Here is a 26,210-nt window from a genome sequence, read left to right on the forward strand (position 1 = left end):
AAAAAAATTATTATATACATTACTATATAAAACTCAACATATTTAGGAACAATATGTATACAATGTCACTATCACACACACATACACACATATAAGATTATTCTCACATAAGTCATAAGAGCACACAATAATTAATCGTTTCTTGGACAATTTTTTCCAGGATTTTCAATGCACTAACAGTTTTTGCAATTCCTAACAAAAATGTTTCAAAAAATTGGTGCCCTAAGCACATACATTATATGTAAACATACCTATACATGTGTGTGTGTGTGTATATATATATATATACATGTGATCATATATGGGTAGGTAGCTTTGTTTATATTTACATATATTTGCATATACATACATACATACATGTATATATATATATATCCCCTTATATGTGTGTGTGTGTGTGTGTGTATGTGTGTGTATATATATATACATATATTTGGGAATGCCACATATACATCTTATTATATGGGTAAGTACGTTTGTCTATATATACATATATCTATACAATGTTTTCTTTATGTATATATATACACACACATAATGTCAGAATAAGACAGTTGTAGAAAGCAATCCAAACCCTTAAGTAGTTATGTAAGTCAATCCATTTATAAGTAGTTATGTAAGTGAATATATACCTGTCAGGGAAGATGTGCCAGAACAAAGAAGAAGGGGACCACAGCAACAGCACGCCTGGTGAGGATGCAATAATGACAAGGAAAATGGCAGAAGAGTTAGCAAACTTTGTTCACCTCATAGGCTTTCTTTTTCAGAGACCAGATAGTGAAGGTTTTCAACACAGATAGAGCCAGACACGTGCATGGATTCTGAAATGTGGGGAGGGGGACAACATGACTCGATATTAAGTAAATCGATTTTATATAAAACTCGATACCACATAAATCGAGTTACTGTTGACAAGACGTATTGAAATGACGGCATTTCAGAAACTCGGTTAATGAGAAGTCGAGTTACATGTAACTCCGCATGCTATAACTCGATTTCTATGGAATCGAGTTGTGGCCCCATTTCCACTACAAAAGCTCACTTCACACGTTAGAAGGTGCAACCACATTCTAGTGCAAAGAGTTCCCACCATTGCGTTTTTGTAGAGCAGGATGGGACGAACCTATGTTGTGTTTAACGGTCGTGTTCCAGGCATATACGACAGTTGGCTAGATGCGAGTAGACAAGTTCATAAATTCCCAAACGCCAATCACAAATCATATAAAGATCCAAGGGAAGCCGAAGCTGCATACATGGAGTATTTGCATGGTAATGGTATGGGCGTGCATGGTGGTGTGTCTACGTCGTGGGAAACTCCAAACATATCAACCTCAACTCCACCTAGCACTTCTCAAAGCGAAGGAACCAACTATGGCAGTGGAGACATTAGGCACACTTTGTTAAGGTATCAGTTGGAAGTTGCCATTGAGGAGCGTGACCACGCAAGGAGGATCGCAACGTTGAGTGCAAACATGTTGAATGAAGTGGTGGCTCATGTTGTGGGGGATGATGAAGTTGATGCACCCACGAGACAACGTACGGATGCATGAATGCAAAAGTACGACTTCTTGTTGTGGTATTTAGTAAGATATGTATACTTCCAAGTACCATCTGTTGTCATGTGTGCTTTAAGTAGAAGTGTCATCGTTTTCCAATTGTTTCACTGGCAGATATGTATATATGGAAAAATAACCTTATTATTTTTGTTTTTGGACTACTTTGGTCTTATTCGGTCCATTATATCTACTTTGGTCTTATTCGGTCCACTGTGGTTTCTAGGAAAATCGGTGTACTACATTCTATTTACTCTATTTGATCCTATTCAGTCAGCTTTGGTCGTACCCCGTCTATTTGATTCACTGCAGTCCATTATTGTGTACTTACAAAATACTACATCAGCCTATACACAATGAGCCACGATTAACGAATGTACATGATGTAAAAAACAACAATGAATTGCATAACCTCTACATGAACGATTTGGAAATCCTCCTCGTTGGAGGATTCACTGCAATCCATACCAATCAAAGAAAATTCAAAGTTTAAAAAAGATAGGATTGGAATTATTCATACATGATAAATCGTCCAACATTAGAAAATTATCTAAATTCTTCAAGTCAATTCTGAAAATTTTAATAGCCACAATATAGAAAGTCCAGAACAAAATGACCATGAATAAAAATTGACACCAGCCAACTAAAAAAACAAATAACACAGCTATATAAAGGTTCTTGAATCCCAAACACAGTAAATAAAACCCTAAAATTATGATGTACCTTGTAGTATTTTCCTGAATTAGAAAAAAAATGAACACTTAAAATTTAAAAGTTACGTAATCTCGTGAACATTACATGGAATACTACAGGTTTCAATAGATACATTACAATGGTCCCTCTAGCTAGCTCCACTGGACAAAACAGGTTCATCTCTATGAGAGTGGTCTTGCCACTGCCAATTCTGCCAACAATACGTATTTTGTGCCCTTCCTCAAATGTGCAACTGATCCCCCTCAGAACAAGTGCATCAGCCTATATTTGATCTGTTTTATCAATGATATATAAAGCCATATTATAAAGCCAAGTTTGAAGCAAATAACACAACTCTCAATCATGTGAAGATAAATAGAAAACCAGTCAGATTGGTAATGAATGCCAAAGCATTAGTCCGCTTAGATAAAGTCCGGAAGAGCAACTTCAAATCAAGAATGCTTGCACTTCCGTCAAAAGTGCAAGCATTCCTTTTCCACTAAATACTCCACAAGAGACAAACTCGGTATCATCATGTCTAAATTTTTTAGCAATCAAACCATGTAAAGCACTAAACATATGAGGATTACCCATGTCAACAGTTTGGTCAATTAATGCCAACTTATACATCAGAAGTCTTATTAAATGCTTCTTCCACTTCTAACTTATAGGAAGCTGAAAGAAAATATGTTTGATGATCACCAAACAGACATGTAAGAAGAAAATTTTACAGCATCGTTAGTTTGCAAAATCTACAATTATTTTCATTCCCACATGATTTCAACACATTGCAGATAAGGATATATATATATATATATATATATATAAAGCACAATGAAGGCAAATAAATGGAAAAAATACCTGTATGCCCAACAAAAGTATGTGTACATTTGCTTCCTCTCCAAAGTTTTAAAGTTGTATCACTTGAACCTAAAATCGTGGTAGCATAAAAATGAACCCCATAAGTTCATAGTGAAAGACATTCGTAGTTGATAATGCATTCCAATCTGATGTAACCAATTCCAACTACCAACAAAATCTAAAACAATATCTAGCAGAACAGTCATCTACTGAATCATATTATACCTGTAACAAGCTCGCCTGAAGGCAGCTTTATGAGTGCTTGGATTGCTGCCTTATGAGCCTCCCAGGATTCTGAAGGTTGGCCACTTCTCCAACGTCTTAATGTGCTGTGGTGAAGGAGACATTAGATACTAACCGAAAATTATTGAGAAAAATGCATATACCTTTGTAAGCATAGATAATAATTCAAACCCAAAAAACGGCAATACACAAACAATAAAAGTAACATTCAGGCGGTAGAAATTTTTCATTAATGCCTCCATCATTTCATTAAAGCAAATGATGGACAAGATTTGATTCATTGGCCAATGACACACACAACATATATATATATATATATATACTGAAAATCATAAAATAAGAAGGCTAATTGATGAAAAAATCAATAATCAATTAAATGTTTCTCATTGGGTTCCCAATTTGCTACCAAAATGAAAAGGTAATATATACAATGATAAATAACAATTACAAACCCCAAGAAGCAAAAGGAACAAAACATGCACACATAACTAAGATTTTTGCCGTTTTCAGCTTTGGGTAAGTTATATTGTGAGCTGCTCTAGAACAATGCTAGAAAAAAATATAAATTCTATTCTCCAAACTTCCTACTAACGAACTTGTAATCAAATGTACACAGATCTAATCATTCTAGAGAGGAGGGGATTTAAAGGAGATTAAAATTAATAAAATGGGAAGGAGGATGTACCAATCTAGGAATTGTAGGGAAGGCGAATCAGAAAATTAGGAGAGAGACACATACCTAGCCAAGCATTGTAGAGACTCGGATAAATGATTTGCTACAAAGGAGTTGGTTCTGCCATTGATCCGCATAAACTTCGTCATCAAACTCTTTTACAGAAAGTATCAAATTACTTCTTCTTGCTTATCAACAATACCACACATTTGTTTCTCACAAAACTAACAAAAATAAAAAAAACAAATTACTCTCTTACAACCCACTTTACTGTAGCTAACAACATATAAAAACACAAGAAAGTTTGGCTTCAAATGAATACCAATCCAGACATTTGTCAAATTGCAATCAAAACTCCAAGTGCAGAAAAACTTCCTAATACATCAATAAATACAATACGCCTTATGGGTTTTCTCCAAAATATCAATTTCTTGACAACAAACACATTGACAGCCAGTATTCTCCCCAAGCAATGATCCAGAAATAGATGCACAGCCACCAAGATTCTCCCCAATTAGTAGAACATTTTGCATGCTTATTCCAGTCACCTATACACATGAAGAATAAGCACACAAGGACAATCCAGCTCAATGGCCTTTTCGTGTCCACCATTGCAGTTAGGTCTAAAAAAAAAAATACGACTTTAGAAGAAAAGTGAAACGTAACTATGCAGTCACCTATAGGCAGGAAGTATAAGCATACACTAAGGCATTTAATGATCTTTTCGTTTCCGCCCATATGCCCTGACAGGTCTAATCTTACCTGTTTCATCAGACACAACAGCATAATTAAATTAACATAATCAATCAAATGCACAGTACAAGTAGCTCAAGAAGATGGGAAGTGTAGACGAAGTACATACCATCACCGGTCCCGCAATCGGGAGCATGCGCACGCGGGCGTCGCGATCTCCGCAAAGCCTCCACCGGCTCAATGTCCTCAGCCGGTATCTGCTCAATCTGTATAGCCTCTCCGTGGGCGGTTTGAGATGGAGCTGACATGGTGGGGTCCACATGCACTAGAGGTGGGGTGGGCATGCCTGGTGTGGGGACAAATATGCATCCACCATCATGGGCAGATCCACTGAAAACTGGGGGCGACATACGAGGAGGGCCCTCAAAGTCCGTGCTAGCACCATGGGATGTAGTGTGGGCTGGAACAGTGCCCTGATGATCGACGCTATGGGATGGCCCAGCACCATCGCCAGGCGTGCATCGCGGTGTCCTGCCGTCGTCATCAGACAGTACCCAATCAGTGCCAAGCCATGCCTCTTCTATACCCTCCTCATTCCCTTCCTCGTAGATGGGAGCCGACTCGGTCGTACGGCTGCGACCAGCTTGACCACCTCCACGATGTCCACCCCCACGAGACCCACCACGTTGCCCGCCACGAACTGGGGCCTGTCTATCAATGTCAACTGCTTCTGCAAGCGCATTCGCCAATTTAAGTCGGCCTAGCTCCTCCACAAGCTCTAGTGTAAATGTAAGGTCAGTGTGCATGTCAGAACCTTCATCGCACCTCGGTATAGACCTAATCATCGTCCGAACCTACAAAACAAGGGCGTCATAAAAGCAAGAACGCAAGTATGATGCAAAACTTGGATAAATCTGTTCCAAAATCAAAAGAAAAAGTAGCAAACATAGCTAATGAAATCCTTATATTACTTATAATTATGAAGCATCTTTAAAAAGACAGTGTATAAAAATAGGGGTTGGCCCCCCCTGTGCAAGAATTTATAGTTCCAACCCAACACTCAGGAGGTTGTATGTTTCCTGTTATGTTTATCGCTACGCAATCTAAACATTGAGATAATACTTCTAAAAAACACGTATAGTTGGTTGTACATAAGTTCAATCTTAGCATAAGTGAAAATATCAGAATTTCACTTCTGTATCTAGGCTTCACGAGATTTACAACTCCATTAATATCACATTGCAATCAGGACACATATTTTGAAGTTATTATTTCCTAACGTACACGCCCAAATCAAATGAATTGAAAATATCAAACGCAAGCTTCAAGTTTCAATTAAGGGAAGTACCAAAAACTTAGAACATATATCATACTTGAATCTAGTATAAATGCACATCTCCTTGCTGCATACTTGCAAGATTTTAAATGACCTTTAAGCTGTTGGGAATTGCATTCTACCAACAGTTTAGTAAGGGACTTCCCAATCCTAGAGGTAATATCTATCAAGGAATATGTAATACATTAATCAGTCCTGGAGGAAAGGCTATCTAAACTATCATGAAATGCGAATTTATCACTACTACACAGAGTTGCACCGTCCATTTTAAAGTACAAGCCAACCAAAAACAAAAAAAAATAAACAAAAAATAAAATAAAATACAATAAAACCCAACCCAACCTACCCTTTTTAAAAGTTGAATGTAATTATATGAACAAAGGTGTGGTCATCATTAGTCATTGCCCATTAACCATTCCTCATGCAAACAAATTGGATCAAGACAAATTCAGTTTGTTATGAACAACTTAAATCATGCAGTATTTTGACTTTAAAACATAATGACATGTCATGCAGTATTTTTTCACTTTAAAACAAAATGACAGAGAAACTTATAGAGATGTAACAACAATAATTATTGTGGACTTCAAAATATGCATGATAAATCTGCTGAGGATATTTAATCCAACAATGGTTTCATCCATAAAATAGGAATTGTTGCCTCACCATGAGTTCCCAATACGCAGACTCTGGTGTTATGTACCGCCTTGTGTGGCGATTCTACCACATCATGTACTCAACGAGATACGTATCATCATCGTCTAGGAGATCGGACCCGCGAACTACATTCACTCGGTTGGCCCATTGCCGAATAAAGGGATCATGTTCTACCTCCCAGTTCTTCTCCCATTTACCCTGAAGGGATATCTTGTGAAGGGTAGTCGACGTATCCACGACACTTGGAACTGGTTGCTTCATCCCAAACTGACGGAGGACTCGCTCAGGATGATGCCACTCCACTATCTAAAAGAATATCAACGGCACCTCGGCCCTCCAAATATGCTGCCCAGCAGTGCAATACGCAGGTAGGGAGCCTAGCGTATGCGTGTACGGCTCCCATACAATCTGCATAAGTAGATTATGTTTGTGATAGTGAGACATCATACTAATTTAACATTATGTTTGTGATATGTAATATGCAAAGTATGGAATTTCTAGCTTCTAGTCGTACACAAAATCTTCAGGGATTATTGGGCAGAAACTAAAAGAACAACAAAATTGACCTGCAAAAAATATTAAAAGATCTAGGTTGTTCATGTCCACCATTTTCAGCCCCATGTTCATATGCTGGACAGGGTTCAAAGCTAACTGACACCATCAAATACTAGGGTTTTCAATCTGAACCAAACTTAGAGGAGGGTACTACAGCATCCTTATGGCTGTAAGATGAATCCAAGTTGATGATTTCGCAAAATCTTTTTATCGTAATAGAAATATTGTGCTACATTAATTGCATTAGTCATTAATAATGTTTCAATGAATGAGAACAAAATGACTATTATAAGGTCTACTGAAGACATTGCATTTCAAGTACCACTTTATATTGCAAGAAATGGAAGCTATGTAAATTATTACATGGTATAATCCTCATCAAATACTGTTATTATATTTCTATGTAAATATATATTTCTTATAAATTTTAGTGTTGGAAATTACGTAAGCCTTTTAGTTATCTCAAACTAATCATGTCAATGTCTAAAATTACATTCCTCTTGAAGAATATGGTGATCAGCATATTTTGCACGCTTCTAAAATTATATGAATAAAGTACTCGTTAATAATCCATAGCTTTTAATAATTTTAGGACTATTAAGGCAGCTAAAGTGGGGACAACTTAAGGAGTTGCATGCTGCAATTAAATTGTGCTCTCCAACTTTGGTGCAAGGAGCACGAACTAACTTTTCATTTAGGTCAACAACAAGAGGTAATGTGTCAAGCGTCTTTATGTTTTCTCATATATCACTGATTAACAATTATTTGTTTCTTTAAACTTAGGCCATTGTTTTCCAAGAAGACAATCGAGGCTGTGCATATTCAAAATATACCACTTGAATACGTAAATCGAAGTCAAACAGTATTCTACTAGACTGTAAAAATATAACCTTCAATTCAGCAAAGGTAATTTATAACGTACAATGTAACAATGTTTTTTGCATCACAATAACAATGTTTGTAATCCTGGATACCCCTATGTTAGAAGAAGAAATACTAAATTGTCTACTTATTAGGTAGAGCAATAACTATGGTTTTAAGCTCATAACATTTTATTAATTAATTACAAGTGATTTCACAAGCTTAATTACAAACCGTACAAGCTTAAATTACAAACCACCTGCAGCACCAGTGGCACCAATGAATTGTAAAGAGCTTAGATTCACATTGACTACCTATGAAAACACCATCAACTAGAACATTCCAAACAGATGTTTAGATAACATAAAAGTTTATATTAACCTTAGATGGTCACTTAATACTAAATATTGCTATGTTCTGTCACAGGGGTAGTGAAATGCATAAACTCCAAACATTAGTAAGTTTTTGAAGGCAAAGCAACAATTGAGACTATCTTCGGTGCTCACTCTGGCATCCTAAACAACCCCAAATCTCACAAAGGGTTTAACCTATACCCTGGACTCTCGAGTTCCTAGTGGGGGGGCACTAATGGCTTTGTATTTTGGAAATTTCACAGTGTGGACCCAAGCAATGACAACCATCCAGCATTGGACAAGGACAAGCTATGGCAATGGCTTAGCCTATGGTCACTCTATGACATTCAAGTCAGAGTAACTCCATCCTTTAGTTTGCTTAATTTCAAATTTCAATGAAAGCCAGAGAAGTGATCATGTGTTTTACGGGCCAATGATCAATAATGTCATCATTCCCTCTGTTTCTGTACTTAGGCCAAAAATGCAAACTTGGGTTATATTTTTGCTCTCATGTCATGATTACACAATAATTAGATAAAATTTTCGTAGTTTAACATTTGCAGCTTTCCCAACGTTCTAAATTTAAAGAATTTTATCATTTTATGAGATTTAACAGCCAACTATATTACAACAGTGAAGAGAAGCTCTAACTCAGCAAATTTAATTCAACGAAAATCTGGAATATAATTGTGGTAATATCTAAGTCAACCACCAAAACTATAGCGAATCCAGAAGGTGTGAAATATTAATAAGCTTCAACAGTTCTAAAAAAAATTTCTATTTTAAAGCTTTAATATTGAAGTATAACAACTATCAAAGATTCAAACTCTCTCTAAAAGAATTATGAGCACAAGTCTGGGCTAACCTGTTGAGCAAGACTCCAAAACGCATGTAAAGAAGCAGAAAGTGCAAAAACAACGAAGAAGACAGTGAAGCAGAATTCACGCAAGGATTAGGGAAAGAAAAAAATTTGGACCATTTCTCGATTTATGCGTGTCATCCTTGCGCAGGGGCCATGCGTTTTGAAAATATCATTTGTATTCTAATATGCCTTGATTCCCTTGTTCTGAAAAGACCCATATTTGTCAAGTTTATAGTTAGAAATTTGTTGTTTAGAATTTAATTGATATCTTCTGCGTTTACAATCATTCGCCTTATATAAAGTCTTAAGAAATATTGTTTTGAAATTTTTTAGTTCATTTTCATAGCAGGCTAAAAGTTCTATTTTCTCATGTTAAGTAGGTTGAAACGGTGTATAATAACATAATCAAAAAATGAACACAAACTTTTGATTCAGTTAGTAGCTGGAAAGAATTTAAAGATGTCATCGTCAGTTTCGAAGATGCATCATTAAAATCAAATGAATTACTTGAGCACACAAATACAACCAAAGACAAATCTGATCATCTTTGGTATACTATTAGGTAAATTCATTTCTCATTGAATTATAACCAATTACATAATCCAATATGTGCGTCCTCTCTTCATTGCATCAGCTTAATGACATTTGTAACAATTGGTGGAGTTTTTGTTTTTTGGTTGCAACACAAGTTTGAACTCACTGCCTTGCACTAAACGAAGACTTCATGCTCAATGTTTTGCGCATGTTGCACATGCTTCAAACATCTTGGAAAAGGGACAATTTATTCTGTGTTTTTTTTTTTTTTTTTCCGTGTAAATCACAAACGTTTCCGTACATAATGAAGAATATAGCCAAATTCTACTTTATATATATATGACTAAATTTATATATAACCCATTGATTTAACCCAACTTAACCTGAGTCATGTTAGTTGGGTTGCATTGGAAAAAACCCTTCAATCCAACCCAATTTGGAAAAAACCCTTTGATTTAACATTCAAGAATTTTTTACTTTTGTTTTACTTTATGTAAGGACGAGCAAGTATTCATGCAGGTGCTACAAATGGAAGTTCTAATGTGAAGTACTTCACGATGGACATTCCAATTGAGTTAAATGATGGGATGGAAATCCAAGTATCAAACAAAATGATTGGATGGTATTATGAAATCAACTCATTCCTACAACAATCCAAGAATTCAAAATAAAATAAAATTGAGGGAAACGAAAATAAAAGCATGTGCGGTGCATTTGAGGAAAACGTGCTCGGCCCGTAGTTATAAGAATTGAGGGAAACGTGGTCATAAGAATTCAAACTAAATTAACCGAATACCTGCTCGGCCCGTACTGTAGCCAGTGACGCTCGGTACGCAGCAAGGACGTGTGTGGCATGCTCTGCGGTGCATTTTGGCCCGCTCCACCTACCAAACATGAGATGTCGACAAATGCTCATTACTAAACCTTACATTTAACAAACTTTGCTTTTATATTTCACATCCATATACTAAGCATTGATAAGTTTCTTTCGTTTGTTAGTTTGGCATATTTTTAATTATATGAAAGAGACAAATAACGAGAACTCAATGAACGTACCTAATGGCAAGGGGCCCTGAGTGCACTGGCGGTAGAGGCGGCCTCACAACAGGGCATAATTGTGGGAACCTTGAATAGGCCCATAGCTGCACCAACAAGAGTGCTCCTCCAATCTGCATCGCATCCTTCTTCGATGCACCACAAAGTTGCCTATACAGCCAGGCCAATGCTGCACTACCCCAGCTATACCGTCTCGCATTGCTGACTTGGTTGAGCAACTGCAGAGGCAGCAGTGAGACCCGGTCCGCAGACCTGTCCATGAACAAGAGGGCCCCCATCCGTACAAGTAGGTGGTAGCGGGCATATTGCTGCACGACTTCGTCAGCAGCGTCCACAACTAAGGGAGCGGCAAACTGTGCATCAAGCCAGGTGTATCTTATCCTCGCCCCAGCAAGGGTAGACTTGTTTGAGTTTGGTATCGGGGGTGGAGGTTTATGGCCCAACAACTGTTCGCACAGCTCACTCCATTTGTAGTCTGTCTTCCCAGTGACAGGCAACCCATCCACCGGAAGCCCCAGCATCACCTCCATATCTTGCAAGGTGATACCCATTTCTCCATGGGGTAAGTGGAACGTGTGCGTCTCCGGACGCCACCGCTCAACCAACGCCGTGATCAAGGCGTGGTCGACCTCCATATCAGGAACCTTGAATAAACCAGTCAACCCTGCTGCATCTATGTGTTGCATGATACGTGGATCTAACCCACCCTGTGGCAATACACATTTACGGCGTCGAACCTTTATCATGCCAGGCGCCTCCTGCACACGGACGAGTATTCTGTTAGGAGATTAAACACGAGGTAATTATAAAACAAACATGTATTAATAATACTACTACATACCTCGTCAGCGGCGCACCTCCAAAGTGGACTTGACCGATGATTCGGCTGCTGGGCCAACTGGGTATCCACATCGGGTCCAGGCCGCACTCTATCTAGTGCCTGCATATCTGACATGGCAGCAAATACATTGTTAGCAATTTTCTAACAAGTAAACCACATTTAATATAAAATAAAAGCATAGATTCAGTAAGACATTATATTTTGAGCACAAGATTTTCAACATCACTTCTTAAATAAATAAGAACTTGCCATAAAAAAAATTATTTCAGAACTATTTAAATCACTTCTTAAAGCTTCGGATAATTATTAATTAACTATTTATGAAAATATAAGTTATAACACTACTCGATTTGCCAAAACCCCTCATCAAAACCCCAAGCACATTTAAACTCATTAATGAGAAAATCATCATTGCAGCATATAAAAGACAACAAAATTCTCATCTTCATTAGTAAATTTACTACTTCCTTAAGTTTCAACAAAATAATCAAAATCCCACACAAAACGCAACCTAACATTAACCAACGTCAGAAAATATTTCAGAGGGAGAGGACCGTACCTGTAATCAGCGGCGGCGGGAACCAACGACGACTGATGGAGACTCGAGGAAGAGTGGGGAAGCCTGATCGCAGAGCGAGAGAGACAGAGTGTGGAGAGAGAGTGATGGCAGAGAGCGAGGGAAAGAGAGTGTACAGAGAGAGCGAGTGACTGAATAGCGTTGTGAGACGTTAGGGTCCTATTGATTCAAACCGCTGAACATAACTCGATTTCCAGTTTCCCGAGTTATGGCCGTCTACACAAACATTTTTTTATTGGGGAAAATTCGAAAGGTTAGACTAACTTGATTATAATTATATCGAGTTATTCATTAAAACTCGATTTCTCTATTGTCGAGTTACAAAAGAGGGGCAATTCCCTATTTTGTTTCAGAAAGAGGGCAAACGAATGTTTAATTTCCCAAAAAAGGGTATTTGCCCATTTTCTCCACCAAACCACAATTGAACAGAACACTTAACCAACTTTGGGGAAATAAAGTCCAAATCCTAATAGGATGTTGTCAAGTGTCCTTGTGCACTCCTTACGGAGAATAGAAATGGGCTATATATACATTTGGATTTGGAAATAGTTTGATTAGCAAGTGTTAAAATACATTTGTTAAGGTTGAGATTTTTGTTGCAATCGATTAACTTATTTTATAGAGTTGTACAACATTCAGTTAAATAGATATTTGTTTACTTTTCAATGTAGTGGAACCTACTAGATTCGTCCTTAACAAGTGCAATCAAGCACCTATTAACATATTCTATAAAAAAATATTCTTTAAATTAAAAGTGATTAAACTCCTTATAAAAAGTAAATTGACTCCATTATGAAATTCAACCTAGACCCTAAATTCACTTGTTAACTACATTTTTTTTTAAAGAAAAAAAAAATTAAAATATTCAAGCCATATGCTATACTAATCATTATGTAAGATAATGATAGCAAAATTTCATTAAAAAAGAAAAAGAAAAAAAAATAAAGATAGCAAAGAGGAGTGAGAATGAACCACTTCCTACACTCACAATACCAAAAACCCAAGGCCTGTTTGGTTAGGGTGTTTGAATAACAGTTTTCAATGTTTAAACATTGAAAACTGCGGGCAAAAAAAAAAAAAAAAAAAATGGCGTTTGGTAAGAGTGTTTTTATTGGAGTGTTTGATTTATATTGTTCATTTTAAGGTGTTTAAACACTATATTTAGAAAACTCCTCTTACTAAATTTCAGTTATCAAATAACATTATTCAATGACACTTTTGTAAATATATTGAAAACCATAAGGCCCACTTGATTAGACAAAACAAAAACTGACTTCTCTCTCCTCAAATAAAAAAAATATATTAAATGGTATTGTGCTTGTCAGCTTTTTAAAAATAATACATACATACCAAACACATATTATGGTTTTTTACACACTAAAACATGTTATTTGAAATATGGTATCAAACACAGTTTTTACTTTATGAATACTGTATATGCGTGTTTTAACAACACTTATTAAACCACAGTTTCCACATCATTTTAGTCAAGGATACTAGAAATCTCCAACCAAACAGGTCTTCAAACACATAAGGAGTGTGGTTCAATGGTAGAAATCACTCGTTGCCCCATCACACGTACTTTGCATAAGTTGTGAGATTCAAATAGTAGCACCCCATTATTACTTGAGTGATGCTCGTGGTATATGTTGGGTAAACACATGAAAAATACAGTTTTGTATCTCATACAAAAATACGCAGCGGAAACAAACGGATTTATTTCATTCATGTGAAATAACATGCAACATCAGAATTTTAAAAACAAAGAACAAGAATGCAAACCTTGATGCGGCAAAATTCAAAACAAATGAAGATTGAACTTGGGAAGACTTTCAATCTTCACTCCAATTCCACAATGTGCCCAAAATATGTGATCTCTCAATCAGCTTTATACGTATTTGTTCAAGAGAATAACTAAGTGTCTTGAGAAAAAACCTTGATAAATTCTATTTTTAATTATATGTACATATATTTTTCTGCACTTACCAGTTATTTTATTTAATAATTTTTATTAAAAAAATGACTGATTATCTAATTGGGCCAGCCTAATTGGGTTTTAGTGTGTGGCTTGAAATGGGACCAAAAGGGACAAATAAAGCTCTAGCTCTAATGGACTTTTGACTTATCTATCAACTCTTGACAAATCCAAAGTTACCATTATTTATATTTAACACCACTATATAAATATAATTGCGCTTAGGCATTATTAATAAATTATATCCCAAAACTTTATTAAACATTTAACCCCTTCATGAAAATATTTGTAGAATACAAAACCGTAATATATAACTGTCACTTTGAAGATTACTACATCTTGATCCTTGAATACCTGGTTTAATCATTTAAGTGATTCATATATATTTTATGAAATCTAATTTCAAAAATATCAATTTTAGTAACTCTTTACTAAAGTGGTTAAGCCTAACACTCTGAATAACCAAACCAATTAAACTTATCTCAAGAAAATATTTTATATTTATGTAAAGAGACTATGAATTTCATTTTGAGAATATGTGTTCCTTCAACATTACGTGTGGTTGCCCAACATACTGAGGTTTTGACCATTTGTTTAAATCTCACTCCTGATATATTAAAACAACCTACATTTCATGATTGAGTTCATTATTCCCTCAGGATTGAGAGTTCATGTAAATGAAAGTCGTGAGATTTATTATTCATTTTACAGTCGTTAATAGAATAATAAATCTCATAGCGGTTCAATTCAATATGTCTTATACACTTAAAACATATTAACATATCAATTAGAAGTCTTTACTTCTATAATCAAGACAAATCATCTTAATTGACATGTTATAGTATTCACAGATGAAATACTCAATTTCATCACCGACTATAAACTAAGATTTTGAGTTTACAAAAAACTTGTGGTTTATATCTTATCTAACTAAATCACATAAATCATATACTATGCATCTCAAGGACTATATGATAGTGTCCAAATATTCATGTTACCATTATTTTAGATAATGATAAAATAACTTTATTACATATAACATAATGTTATACATAATATCATAAATAGCATACAATAGAATTTTAGGACGCTAATTCTAACAGTATAACCCATTACCTTCACAAGAAATAGGGTCAATCAATCCACAAAGAAAACATTTTTTTTTTTTTTCATTTAACCAAAAAAAAAAAAAACACTCACGAGACCACGACACACTTTTTAAGCGCAAAGTAATGTTAAAAAGCCCAAATTATTTTACAACCGTAAATAATTACCAGCTCCATCAATCCTCTGTAAAAACAATTTGTTGTAATAGCATTTTTGTATTCACTTTTTTCGGTAATTCTGTCTGACTCATTATTGCTCTATCAAATCCAATTAACCCGCCAAATCCCCCAAGATTCAAATCTGCATCATCTCTCTCATTTCCAATTATACCCCTCAAAAACCACCATAATCCCCATCCCTATCCTACCCTGTATATATGCAAATATCACACATATCCACATTATTCATTCATTTCATAATTTGTTTTAACCACAATTTGATTTGACTTTGATTAGTTCACAGAGAGAGAGAGAGAGAGAGAGAGAGAGAGATGGGCTGAAAAAATAAAAGAGAGAAAGAAATCACAGTGGAACATGTTTTTGGTGATATCAAAGGCCGTAGAGATGGCTTGCTCAAAGCTTTCCCTGAGATTTGTATCTCTCTCTCTCTCTCTCTAACTTTTCTGTGTCTCTTTTCCGTTGAAATGTCGTTTTCGCCTTTACAACAAGAATTTGGCGCTTCTTTCTTTTCTTTCAACAGGTTTTCTTTCGTTGTGTATTTACTATTTAGCTTTGAATTGCGAATCAATTACTTCTCTCTATAACTTTTGTGTTTCTTGATTTTTCTCACTTCTTTCATTTCTTATTTTGTTTTTTTTTTTTTTTTTAATTTATTTTATTGTTTTGAATTTAGGAATAGGAAACGGTTTTTCTTTGTTTGATTTTTTTTTTTTTTTTGGATAATTGTTCGTTTTTGTTTAGTTTCTAGAGATTAATTGAACAACAATGGACACAATGACGACGCCACGTTATGGTCAGGGTGTTCCTAGGAACACCTTGACCTAAAAAAAAAAAATTTATATATAATAATTATTTTTTTTTATTTGTTTATCCTTAAAAAAAATTTAGGAACACCCCAATAAAAATTAGGAACACTCTCCAATAAAAAAAAAAAAAAAAAAATTATTTGTTCTACTTTCAAGGAAAAAAAAAAGAGCCCAAAAAAAAATTTTGAACTAAAATCTGAAAAAAAAAAAAAAAAAAAAAAATTGTAACAAAGCAAATGGCAAGCCCACGGATTCTTAAAAAAAAAACGGACGGCAAGCCCAACCAACATCAAGCCCACGACAAGCCCAACAATAGCAAACCCATGGATTCTCAAAAAAAAAAAGCAACCAAACCCCAAGAAAGGCTAAAGCAAACCCTAAGCTCAGAGAATCTCTTTCACAAACACAATCCCGCTAAGATCCTTCGCCATATGTATCCAAAAAAAATCCTTCGCCATAGACCTAGGCTTCATCACTTAGCAATCTCGATGACATCGTCGAGCGAGATGTTACCATTGTGCTTGATGTTCTTCGTCTTCTTCCGATCGCGCTCTGGCTCCTTCAGCGCCTTGATGACTAGCGTGGCGGCGGAGGGCACCATGGACACCTTAGACTGACGATTTTGGACCGTTAACTTGACCGTTGCGCGGAGATCGGCGACGGCAAAAGCGAGATCAATGACGGTATTTCAGTTCTCTTTCCTTTTCCGGTTTTCCCTATCTCATCTCATCTCTGCTCTGACCCTCTCTCATACTCGATTCTCATAGTCTGACTTGTGTGTTTAGACTTATCTTTTGACAATATAATTATATAAATTGCTTGGCTTTTCTGCTTTTGTCTTTTTTTTGACAATATAAATTGCTTAGCTTTTTACTCTTTGTCTTCTTTTGACAATATAAATTGATTAGCTTTTTACTGTTTGTGTAAGTGTATGTAAATATAAAAATATGTAATTTTGTTGAAATTGCTGATAGGCTCTTGTCTCTTAGTGTGGGGGTGGATGGGGCCGTGGCATTGAATTAGGGTTGGGGTAGTGGTTTGTGATCCCTTTAAAAGTAAGTGAATACACATTATAAAAGAAAAAAAAAATAGAGTAAAAAAAAAAAAAAACAGTGTTAAGCAGTTTTGCAGTGGGTTGATACTTGATATACATATATATACTTTTATTGTACTATTTTTAGTTGTTGTTTTTCATTATTTAATTACATATTTATGTTTTAATATTCTAAAATAGTAATTTTTATGTAATAACTAAATGATTTAAGTGTCAAAAAAGAAAAACTAAATGATTTGTTTTATTTGAGGTTTACTTATTTGGATCAATAATTTTATGTTGTATAAGAAAATATAAATATATTATTTTTAATTTTTTTTAGAAACCCCGAAACACTCTGAAACGGTACGTCGAAATAGATTGGTACCAAAATATTCCATTCCACAAAACAAATCGAAACATGGTATTCATAACATTGCTTTCAAGCAAAAAAGAAAAAGCTAAAAAAAAAAATTTGAACTAAAATCTAAAAAAGAAAAAATTGTAACAAAGAATTTGAAGAAAAAAAAAATTGTAACAGGGCAAGCCCACCCTGAAAAAAATTCCTAGAGTCGCCATTGAATGGATGTTATATACATATAAATTAATTTTTTAATAATTCAATTTGGTTGTTTTTGGCATTGTGAAAAATGATTATATGAATTAAGATTTGAATGGTCTATAGTATTTTGCAAGAGTTTCTCTTTGTTGAATTTTGTGTGTGTGTGTTTTTTTTAATTAAAAAAAAAAACGTTTTTCTTGGCTATGGTTAAATGCATTGTTTGTTTCTAGAGAAATTGAGAGAATGAAGACGAAAGAAAAAAGAATTTAATTGTGCGATTGTTAGTTCTAGTTGTAATTTATAGAAGAAAATTGAAGAACAATATACATGAGAATTAAATTTTTTATAAGTTGGTTGTTTCGTCATTGGGAAAATTGCCTGTAGGTTTTTGACCAATGAGTAAGCTGTGTTTGGTTATTGAGAAAGCTCACCAAAATGAAAATTCTGTGTTTTTTTTTTTTTTGGTGTTGCTGTGTAAGTTTTGATAGTAAATAGAAGAGCGGTCTGCATAACTGTGCATGGATTTTGAGTTTCTTTGCGAAAAGATAAGAATAATAGCACGGAATTAAATTTTAAGTAAAGTTAGATAGTGCATTTTATAATTTGGCCTAAACAATCATATATTTTAATATGAGAATCCCATGATTATGAGATTTACATGCTTATGAGATGTCCGTTTGATAGACAAAAGTTTTAATTTTAATTATTTTTTATTATTATTTTTTTACTTATAAGCAATAAAAGTGGATTTGTGTGAAATAGAAATAGAAAAGTTTTAAGGAAGCCAATATTAAGGATGACAATTTTGCTCCGTCCTTTTCCGCTTTGTCCCATTAGGTTTTCCTCGCCTCACAAAAATGGTAGGGTGGGAATGGAGAGAGATTTTGGTACTGCATCACAGGGCGTGGCAGGGATATGTTTAGACTTTTTAAACTCAACCTGCTCTGTCTCGCCCCGCATTGATAAGAGTTAGATTGTAAATTTTTCATACCCTAAAACCCAACTATTTAAACAAACATATCATCAACTTATTTAATTCTACCTAACAAGGATTTATGACCTTTTTTTTTTTTTTTTTTAGCAAGGTTGGAAATAAGGTATCAATTTTAACATTTTCTTTTGTCTTTATTAAAAACAAATTTATATATTATTGAATCATTGATTTTGTATTATGAGATTTTTGTTTTTGTTGTGATATTGTCTTGTTAAACACTGTAATAATATTATTCAATTTTTGCTAAAAATTAGTTTGATTTGATGGGATATATTTATTTTTGATTTCAAGTATATTTTTATTAAAGAAACGGGATTTCTTAAAAACAATTGAAATAGTTGTGAACAAATTAACAAAAAGTAGAGTTTTATAAGGCAGGATGGGGCTTCGCTACACCCCAAAGGACAAGTACGGGACAAGAAATTTTGCCTGTCATGCAAGGCGAGGCGAGGTGAGGATAGGGTAAGTCAAAATCATGCGGGACGGGAGTAAAGACCCCATCTTTTGGACCCGCCCCATTGCCATCCCTAGCCAATATGCGTGCAAATAGTTTAGCAAAAATTGGGTCCTTGTAATCTATAGGCTTTGTTATTTTTGATAAACCACTACATGCGATAGAACTTTTGCTGGCTTTTGACAAAGTCAAATTGTTTTGTATTAAACTTATTTGTTGTTAATGTTATCTATCTAGTTTAACAAAAAATAAAAAAGATAAGAATAGAAAAAACAATCAATAAAGATTTAGAGTGATTTTGGTTATAGTTTTTGAGAAATGTTATTGAATGCCCTTAAGGAGTATTGGTTTAGAAACTATTTTTAGAAACATTTTATGGGAAAATGATAAAACAATTAATTTTTCTAACTATTTTTTATATTATTCATGAAAGTGGTATTAAAACTTTCCTAATATGATTTATTAACAATTTCCGTAAAAACACCCATTAATATGATCCATAATTTGCATTTTGTCTAAACTTTATTCCAAATAATCTAATTTTTAACTTTTTGAAAATAAGCTAATTTTTAATTATTTGTTTTATATTATACAAATAAGTTATCGAAAATAAATTATTTCCAAACAACACTTAGGTGGGCTTTTACATTTACGAGCGATTTTTTTTTTTAATGTAAAAAAAAAAAAAAAAAAAAAAAAAAAAAAAAAAAAAAAAAAAAAAAAAAAAAACCCACTTATAAGCCAATCCCAAATAAACACTAAGAATTCTCTCTTAATTTACAAAAAGCTAGAGATCCAAATATTTCACCCAGAGCTTACCCAAAGTCAACTTGCAATAGGTAAATGATTCAAAATCCTACAACAAGTGGAGACAAGTGATAGAGATGAAATATGGATGTGGGAGGGGGGCTGGTGTACTGGATCTGTGAATGACCCTTATGGTGTTGGTTTATGGAAAAATATTAGTTAGCGATGGCCTTCTTTTTCTCGCCATATTCTGTATGATATTGGTAATGAGTCTAAAGTGAAGTTTTAGCAAGACCGGTGGTATGGAGAGACATCTCTTGCTGTTAGATATCCAGACTTGTTCAGATTTTGTAGGAATAAGGATGCCAATGTGGCTGAGCTTATGATGCCTGCCAATGGTGTCCTCTTTTGGGATGTGAGATTCTTTAGGGGTGTGCATGCTTGAGATCTAGAGGCTATGTTAGACTTCACGGAAACCATATATGGTTCTCCTTTAAGGGGGTTAGGTGAGGATAAAATGTGTTGGATTCCTAACAAAGATAAGGGTTTCTTGGTTAGTGATTAGTATAGAATTTTAGTTGGCACCACTTTCTATAGTTTTTCTTGGAAAAGTATTTGGAAGCAGAAGATTCCCTCTAGAGTAGTTTTCTTTGTATGGACTGCTACTTTAGGGAAATGCTTGACGATTGATAATTTATGAAATAGGAAGATATGGATTTTGGATTGGTACTACATGTGTAAGAGAAATGGTGAATCGGTTGACCATCTATTCCTTCATTGTCCTTTTGCTATGGATCTATGGTCTATGGTTTTGGGCCTTTTTGGAGTATCTTGGGTTATGCCACACACTATTTTGGGGCTGTTACAATGTTGACAAGGCAGCTTTGGTCATCATCGAAATGGTTATATTTGGTTCATCATTCCTCATTGCTTATTGTGGTGTCTTTGGAGGGAGAGAAATAGTAGATGTTTTGAAGATATTGAGAAATCTATTCCGGTCCTCAAGCTACTCTTTTTTAGAACTTTAAGGGATTGGTTGTTTGCTTTGCAAAAACAATCATTCCCTTCTTTTATTGATTTCCTAGACTATTGCAATTTTTGTATTTGATTTCTTATCCCTTGTTCTCTCCCTGTGCACTAGGGTGTTCCTTGTTTTATCAATATATCTTATTTTTTATAATAAAAAAAAATGTGATACTTAAATTAAATACGAAAACTACAATGGAACAGAACACCTAACAAACTTTGGGAAATGAAGCAAATTCAAATAGGATACTGCACTAGTGAAGGAGAATAGAAACGGGTCCAATTTGTATTGCAAAAAACTAATAAACAAGTGGTTCGGTAAACAAGTGACGAAATGCGGTTAAGGTTGGTTGCAATATATATATTATTGGTGATAATTTACTAATTATAAGGGAGGAGTGAGATTTGAAATCCTAGTGTTTTTGAAAATATTAGAAGTTGTAAACCAATTACACAATATCAAGTCTAAGAGATATTTGTTTATTGAAATCAAATTCTATAAGGATGTAGTGTAAAACTGAAGTTTTACATCCTCCAATTTCAATATGTTATATCATCTATCACATATTAAAGAGTATGCATAATCATAACCAACTTGATTCCAGTCCTGCAGTCCCATGGAGCAAAAGGAGAAAAGGTTTCCCAAAAAAAGAAATTTTTTTTATTAAGTTACTGCACCAACGATTATTCATATATATTGCTTGAAGAAGGCTGCACTACTGACAAAACAAAAGAGAACAAGATTCCCATAATCTAAGTGGACTCCAAAGCCAATTTGTATGCTTTTTCAGTTAGAGGAAGCAAGGTTCTTATTTCAAGTCAGGCAAGAGAAACTACAATGACATAAAGTTCGGAAACAAACCTCCAAGGACCACCTTCCATAGGGTTCAAAACCAAAAGGTGTAAAATCAGAAAAAGCATGAATCATACCAAGATTTCAAGCATGCAAGGTGAAAAAGATGTTTGCAGTGTAGCCTTTTAGCCTTGGCCATATGTTCCTGTAATTAGCCGAGTTCAACATTGAGGCATGAATAATAACTAAAAGATAAACAATAAAAGTCCAAATCATACCCGACAGATTGCACATTCATCATCATAAGCTTGTAGCTCTTCAGTAGTTGCATCAGGAAGGGCAGCATGAAGAGCACCTAAAGCTTTTCTCAATTTGATGAATCCTTAATTCGCATGAACATAGCACTTAGCAAGGCCTGATCAGAAATTCTAAATTGATTGTAGATTGAACATGACATTGAATGTCAGATAACCAAATAAAATTGACATTCAAATCAGAGAGTAGAATGAAATATTTACACGTATATTTAGAAAAAGGACTGCATCCACGAGATGGAATGCCATGCCATGAAGCCACCAAATATGCACATAATGGCCAAGTGCCATTAACAATGTTGCCATGTCCAGGGAAAACCCCACATTCCGAATAAGAATGCCCTTCCATTCCCACAATGAACCTGCAGTCACACTCCTTAATCAGAAACCATTACATCCACAACAGGTCATCTTAATTTTTTTTTAAATAAAATAAAATTGATATCTATATTCCATGTGAGAGGATTGTGTGTTTCCATTCACAACATATTCCACTCATTAATGTGCATAATTCTCATTATACACCTCATTGTCTGATAAAGAGGTGATGCACAAATCAATAATTCCCATTATTATCCCCTCAATCCTAAAAAAGTGTTAAATTCACATTTACCAATCACCACAAATTTAAGCTTTATATATATATATATATATATATATATATATACACACTACTCACTACTTATATTGTCTGGTTCATCAGTCCATCCCCAACACCCCGCCCCCCAAAAAAAAAAAAAATACCCACTAATTTAGGTATGTGTTTTTCAATAGAATCTTTTCTTCTTACATTGTTTGCTTCTGCTTTTTCAATCAAACATGAAATACGTGAGCATTTTAAAAAAATAAATAACCATACACAAATAAATAAATAATTCCACTCAATCATCAACTTATTTTCGTTGAGTTGACTTGATAATTGATCATATAAACTTTCAAAAAGATTCTCAGTCTTACCCATATAACTATGGAACTCGATCATTGTAGGAGGTCCTATTCTTAAATTGAAGTTCCATACAATGTTTTGATAACTAATAGTCTGAATCGTATGGATGAATTTTAGTGTTTAACTTTCCGAAATGGAAAGCATAGTTGTAATCCAATTTCAAAAATTTTGTAGTTCATATAACTAGCTAAGCTAGAACTTAATAGATTTCAGCATGAGTGCTTAGATGCTTGTATGTCAGGAGTGCTTGTATAACCATACTGACCCTTGTTCCAAGGTTAGTGAGAATCTAGTGTATAGTTCTTTTAATTAATATATTCCAGAAGCCTCTTTCTTCATTACAGCAACCAGTAGTTTACTAGTTTGAACCTCAGTCTACAACCATTCACCATTGACAAACCATAAGTCCTAGGTTATCTGATATAAGAACCATTAAAGACCCCTCACCCACTTCTGTGATGAAAAGTAGCATAAAATTAAGGGAGATAAATGATACACGTGAAAAAGAATGTAAGAATTTGAATCTCTACACAAGTGAACGTTCCAGAAGACAAAGTATTCAATCCATCTATGATACTCTAAAAGAATCAGTTCTAACAACGAAATAGCAAAAATATTCATAATATCAATATGCTTTTTTTTTTCCTCCAATGCCATTTACAAGTACTGGCAGACCCAACACCAATTAGTGGTTAACCATTGCATAATCCAGCTAGAAGAGGATAAGCTGATGGCATTATTGTTTAATACAATTCATCAAACTCAATTATCTTTGCCAGAGCAGCTCACAATAATCTCCACCCAAGAAAAAAAATCTACAAATTTTCCTGAAACTTAGAGAAGGTTTTTCATCTAAACCAATACATGCAGTGTAAATACAAATTGGCCCACTTTACAGAAAAGACAGACATAACTCAGTGATTTTACAGACTATTAGTCTATTATACCTACTGCTGCCACCTATGTCGTATTTTAATGTCTTAGCATCATTCTCATTGCTCAATCACTGTGGCATTATAGCAAAGTAAAATTCAAATGCTCAAAAAAAATCTACCTGCTTTATATAAAAAACATATCCTATGGCAGCAACAGTAAATGCGAATACATTGCCTAACTCAACATACAGTCCACTATGCAAATAGTTCATTGACCAACACAAAGACATAATTGCTTAAAGGTCCCTCAGAAAGATAGCAAACTTACCTTTAGACACAGAACTAGTAAAACAAATACATTGAGCACAAAATTTGTCAGCACTCCAATGGTAGCATAAGAACCCGAGAGCAGCTTGATGACACGGCTTGCATTCTCCGAATGAATATAATTCTCAGCTATTAGTCCATCCGATTTAAGATTATCTAAAGCAACTCAGTCCAGAATTGAAGAAAGACAAAGCTTAGCAGTTAGCACTGTAGACGCCGCTGACACGGCTAAGTAGCGCACACCCATTACAAGCAACTCTATATTCACCCTTTTCACCACAACCCAACTCCAAAATTTTCATCAGAATGGCATTAGCATAACTCTCCCCATTTTATAATCACAATTTGGCAGTGAAGCAAACCAGTCAGGCACACACATTAAGTTAGATTGAAAACCCACCAAAAATTCACTACCATGCCAAACACTCCAAGATCAAATCCCAAAACCTGTCCCCAAATCCAAAACCAAAAAAATAAATTAAAAACAAATAACCAAGTAACCAGGTGATACTTCATCCAAATAGAAAACTGTCTAAAAGGCTATGAATTTCTCATTTCTTCAATACAATTATAAATTCAAATCACCGATACATAAACCTCAAAACCCCATTAAATTTTTCGAATTTCAAATGCAAAAACATGAACTTTTGAGAAACCCCAGAAGGAATTCAGCTAAAATTTAACAACCCCATCGATTGAAGAGCATAGAAAAAGTCAAAAACTTTATCTCCGAATCTCTGAAATTTTTTGATATAATTGTGGAGTAAATAAACGAAAATTTGAGAACAAATAAGCAAATGAACGGACCTGATTCGATCTATGATCATATTGCTTTTTCTTCTGTGGGGGTTTCTGCAATTTTCACCAGCATCGCTTTTTTGTGCGAGAGAGAGAGAGAGTTTTTTTTTTTTTTGGTTGGGTAAACGAAAAGAGAGAGAGAGAGAGAGAAAGAGAATTATTGATAATTCAAAAAACTGAAATTTACACAATTTTCACAATCACTAACTGAATTCAAAATTCATTGTATTCCTCTAGAATTCAAAGTACAAGAGTTTTATCTTGAAGACCTGGTTGGATTTTGACAAAACGGGGTCGGGTCGGGTCGGATCCTAGCCGTCGTCGTCGTCGTAGTCGGCGTTGGTTTTGGGCTTCCGGTACTTCTCTTCGACGAGCTTGGCCTTGTAGAGGGCATCGTGGGTGAGCTTCCTGATGTTCGGAACGTCGTAGTTTTGAGCTATGTATATTCCACACACCGTCCCTGCTATGAACGAAAAGCTACTCTTTATGATACCCATCTTCCCAAAATCAAAAAACAAAATCTGGGTTTTTTCGATTTTGATTTAAAAAAAATGGGATTTTTGTGTTGTGGAGGTTGAAGAAGAATGAAGAAGTATGAAAGATTCTGGAAACATGAGCTGAGCTGAATGGGTGCTATTGTGTGGTGAACTGGACTAGTATATTATAGTATAGGGCCCATGGGCCCAGCCCAGATTAATTTTTTTTTTCCTTCTAAAAACTTTGTAATTTTTTTTTAATTAAAATTTATTACTAAATAATATGTATTTCATGTATAATTTATTACCACTGTGCATGATGTACCCAGCAGGGCCAGCATTCTAGCTTTGACTTTGTTTACTTTTTAATTTCAGTGAATTGATGTGATTGTGATCAGAGTTCATGTTGCCATAACAAAATATGCATCTTTTTTTTCTTCAAAAAATTGT

The 26,210-nt window shown here is 34.7% G+C and overlaps 4 protein-coding genes and 1 pseudogene across 5 annotated transcripts; all 5 read right to left on the reverse strand.

The window, feature by feature from the left end:
* Positions 1–2,199: 2,199 nt before the first annotated feature.
* On the reverse strand, positions 2,200–4,247 carry LOC126724987 (uncharacterized). The gene is made up of 4 exons (XM_050429453.1): positions 4,090–4,247; positions 3,333–3,436; positions 3,108–3,176; positions 2,200–2,539 (listed from the first exon to the last, which is right to left on the reverse strand). Exons 1-4 carry the CDS (start codon positions 4,170–4,172, stop codon positions 2,529–2,531), a joined length of 267 nt encoding a protein of 88 aa, XP_050285410.1. The 5' UTR covers positions 4,173–4,247; the 3' UTR covers positions 2,200–2,528.
* Positions 4,248–4,332: 85 nt separating this feature from the next.
* On the reverse strand, positions 4,333–5,293 carry LOC126724986 (uncharacterized). The gene is made up of 3 exons (XM_050429452.1): positions 4,886–5,293; positions 4,690–4,785; positions 4,333–4,571 (listed from the first exon to the last, which is right to left on the reverse strand). The coding sequence occupies exons 1-3, from the start codon at positions 5,036–5,038 to the stop codon at positions 4,407–4,409; spliced, it is 414 nt and encodes a 137-aa protein (XP_050285409.1). The 5' UTR covers positions 5,039–5,293; the 3' UTR covers positions 4,333–4,406.
* Positions 5,294–7,015: 1,722 nt separating this feature from the next.
* LOC126727739 (serine/threonine-protein phosphatase 7 long form homolog) lies at positions 7,016–12,570 on the reverse strand. The gene is made up of 5 exons (XM_050433658.1): positions 12,331–12,570; positions 11,772–11,878; positions 10,931–11,688; positions 10,671–10,758; positions 7,016–7,117 (listed from the first exon to the last, which is right to left on the reverse strand). The coding sequence occupies exons 2-5, from the start codon at positions 11,874–11,876 to the stop codon at positions 7,016–7,018; spliced, it is 1,053 nt and encodes a 350-aa protein (XP_050289615.1). The 5' UTR covers positions 11,877–11,878; positions 12,331–12,570.
* LOC126731980 (U6 spliceosomal RNA) lies at positions 9,443–9,553 on the reverse strand (annotated as a pseudogene).
* A 9,381-nt stretch (positions 12,571–21,951) lies between the features above and the next one.
* LOC126724988 (uncharacterized) lies at positions 21,952–25,925 on the reverse strand. 2 transcript variants are annotated; one of them, XM_050429456.1, is made up of 4 exons: positions 25,554–25,925; positions 24,488–24,933; positions 22,303–22,700; positions 21,952–22,229 (listed from the first exon to the last, which is right to left on the reverse strand). In XM_050429456.1, the coding sequence occupies exon 1, from the start codon at positions 25,779–25,781 to the stop codon at positions 25,596–25,598; it is 186 nt and encodes a 61-aa protein (XP_050285413.1). In that variant the 5' UTR covers positions 25,782–25,925; the 3' UTR covers positions 21,952–22,229; positions 22,303–22,700; positions 24,488–24,933; positions 25,554–25,595. The 2 variants fall into 2 exon arrangements, with proteins under 2 accessions (XP_050285413.1, XP_050285412.1); XM_050429455.1 differs by having other exon boundaries at positions 25,294–25,925.
* Positions 25,926–26,210: the final 285 nt, after the last annotated feature.

The sequence above is a fragment of the Quercus robur genome, chromosome 5 (assembly GCF_932294415.1).
Source record: "Quercus robur chromosome 5, dhQueRobu3.1, whole genome shotgun sequence".
Taxonomy (NCBI): Eukaryota; Viridiplantae; Streptophyta; class Magnoliopsida; order Fagales; family Fagaceae; genus Quercus; species Quercus robur.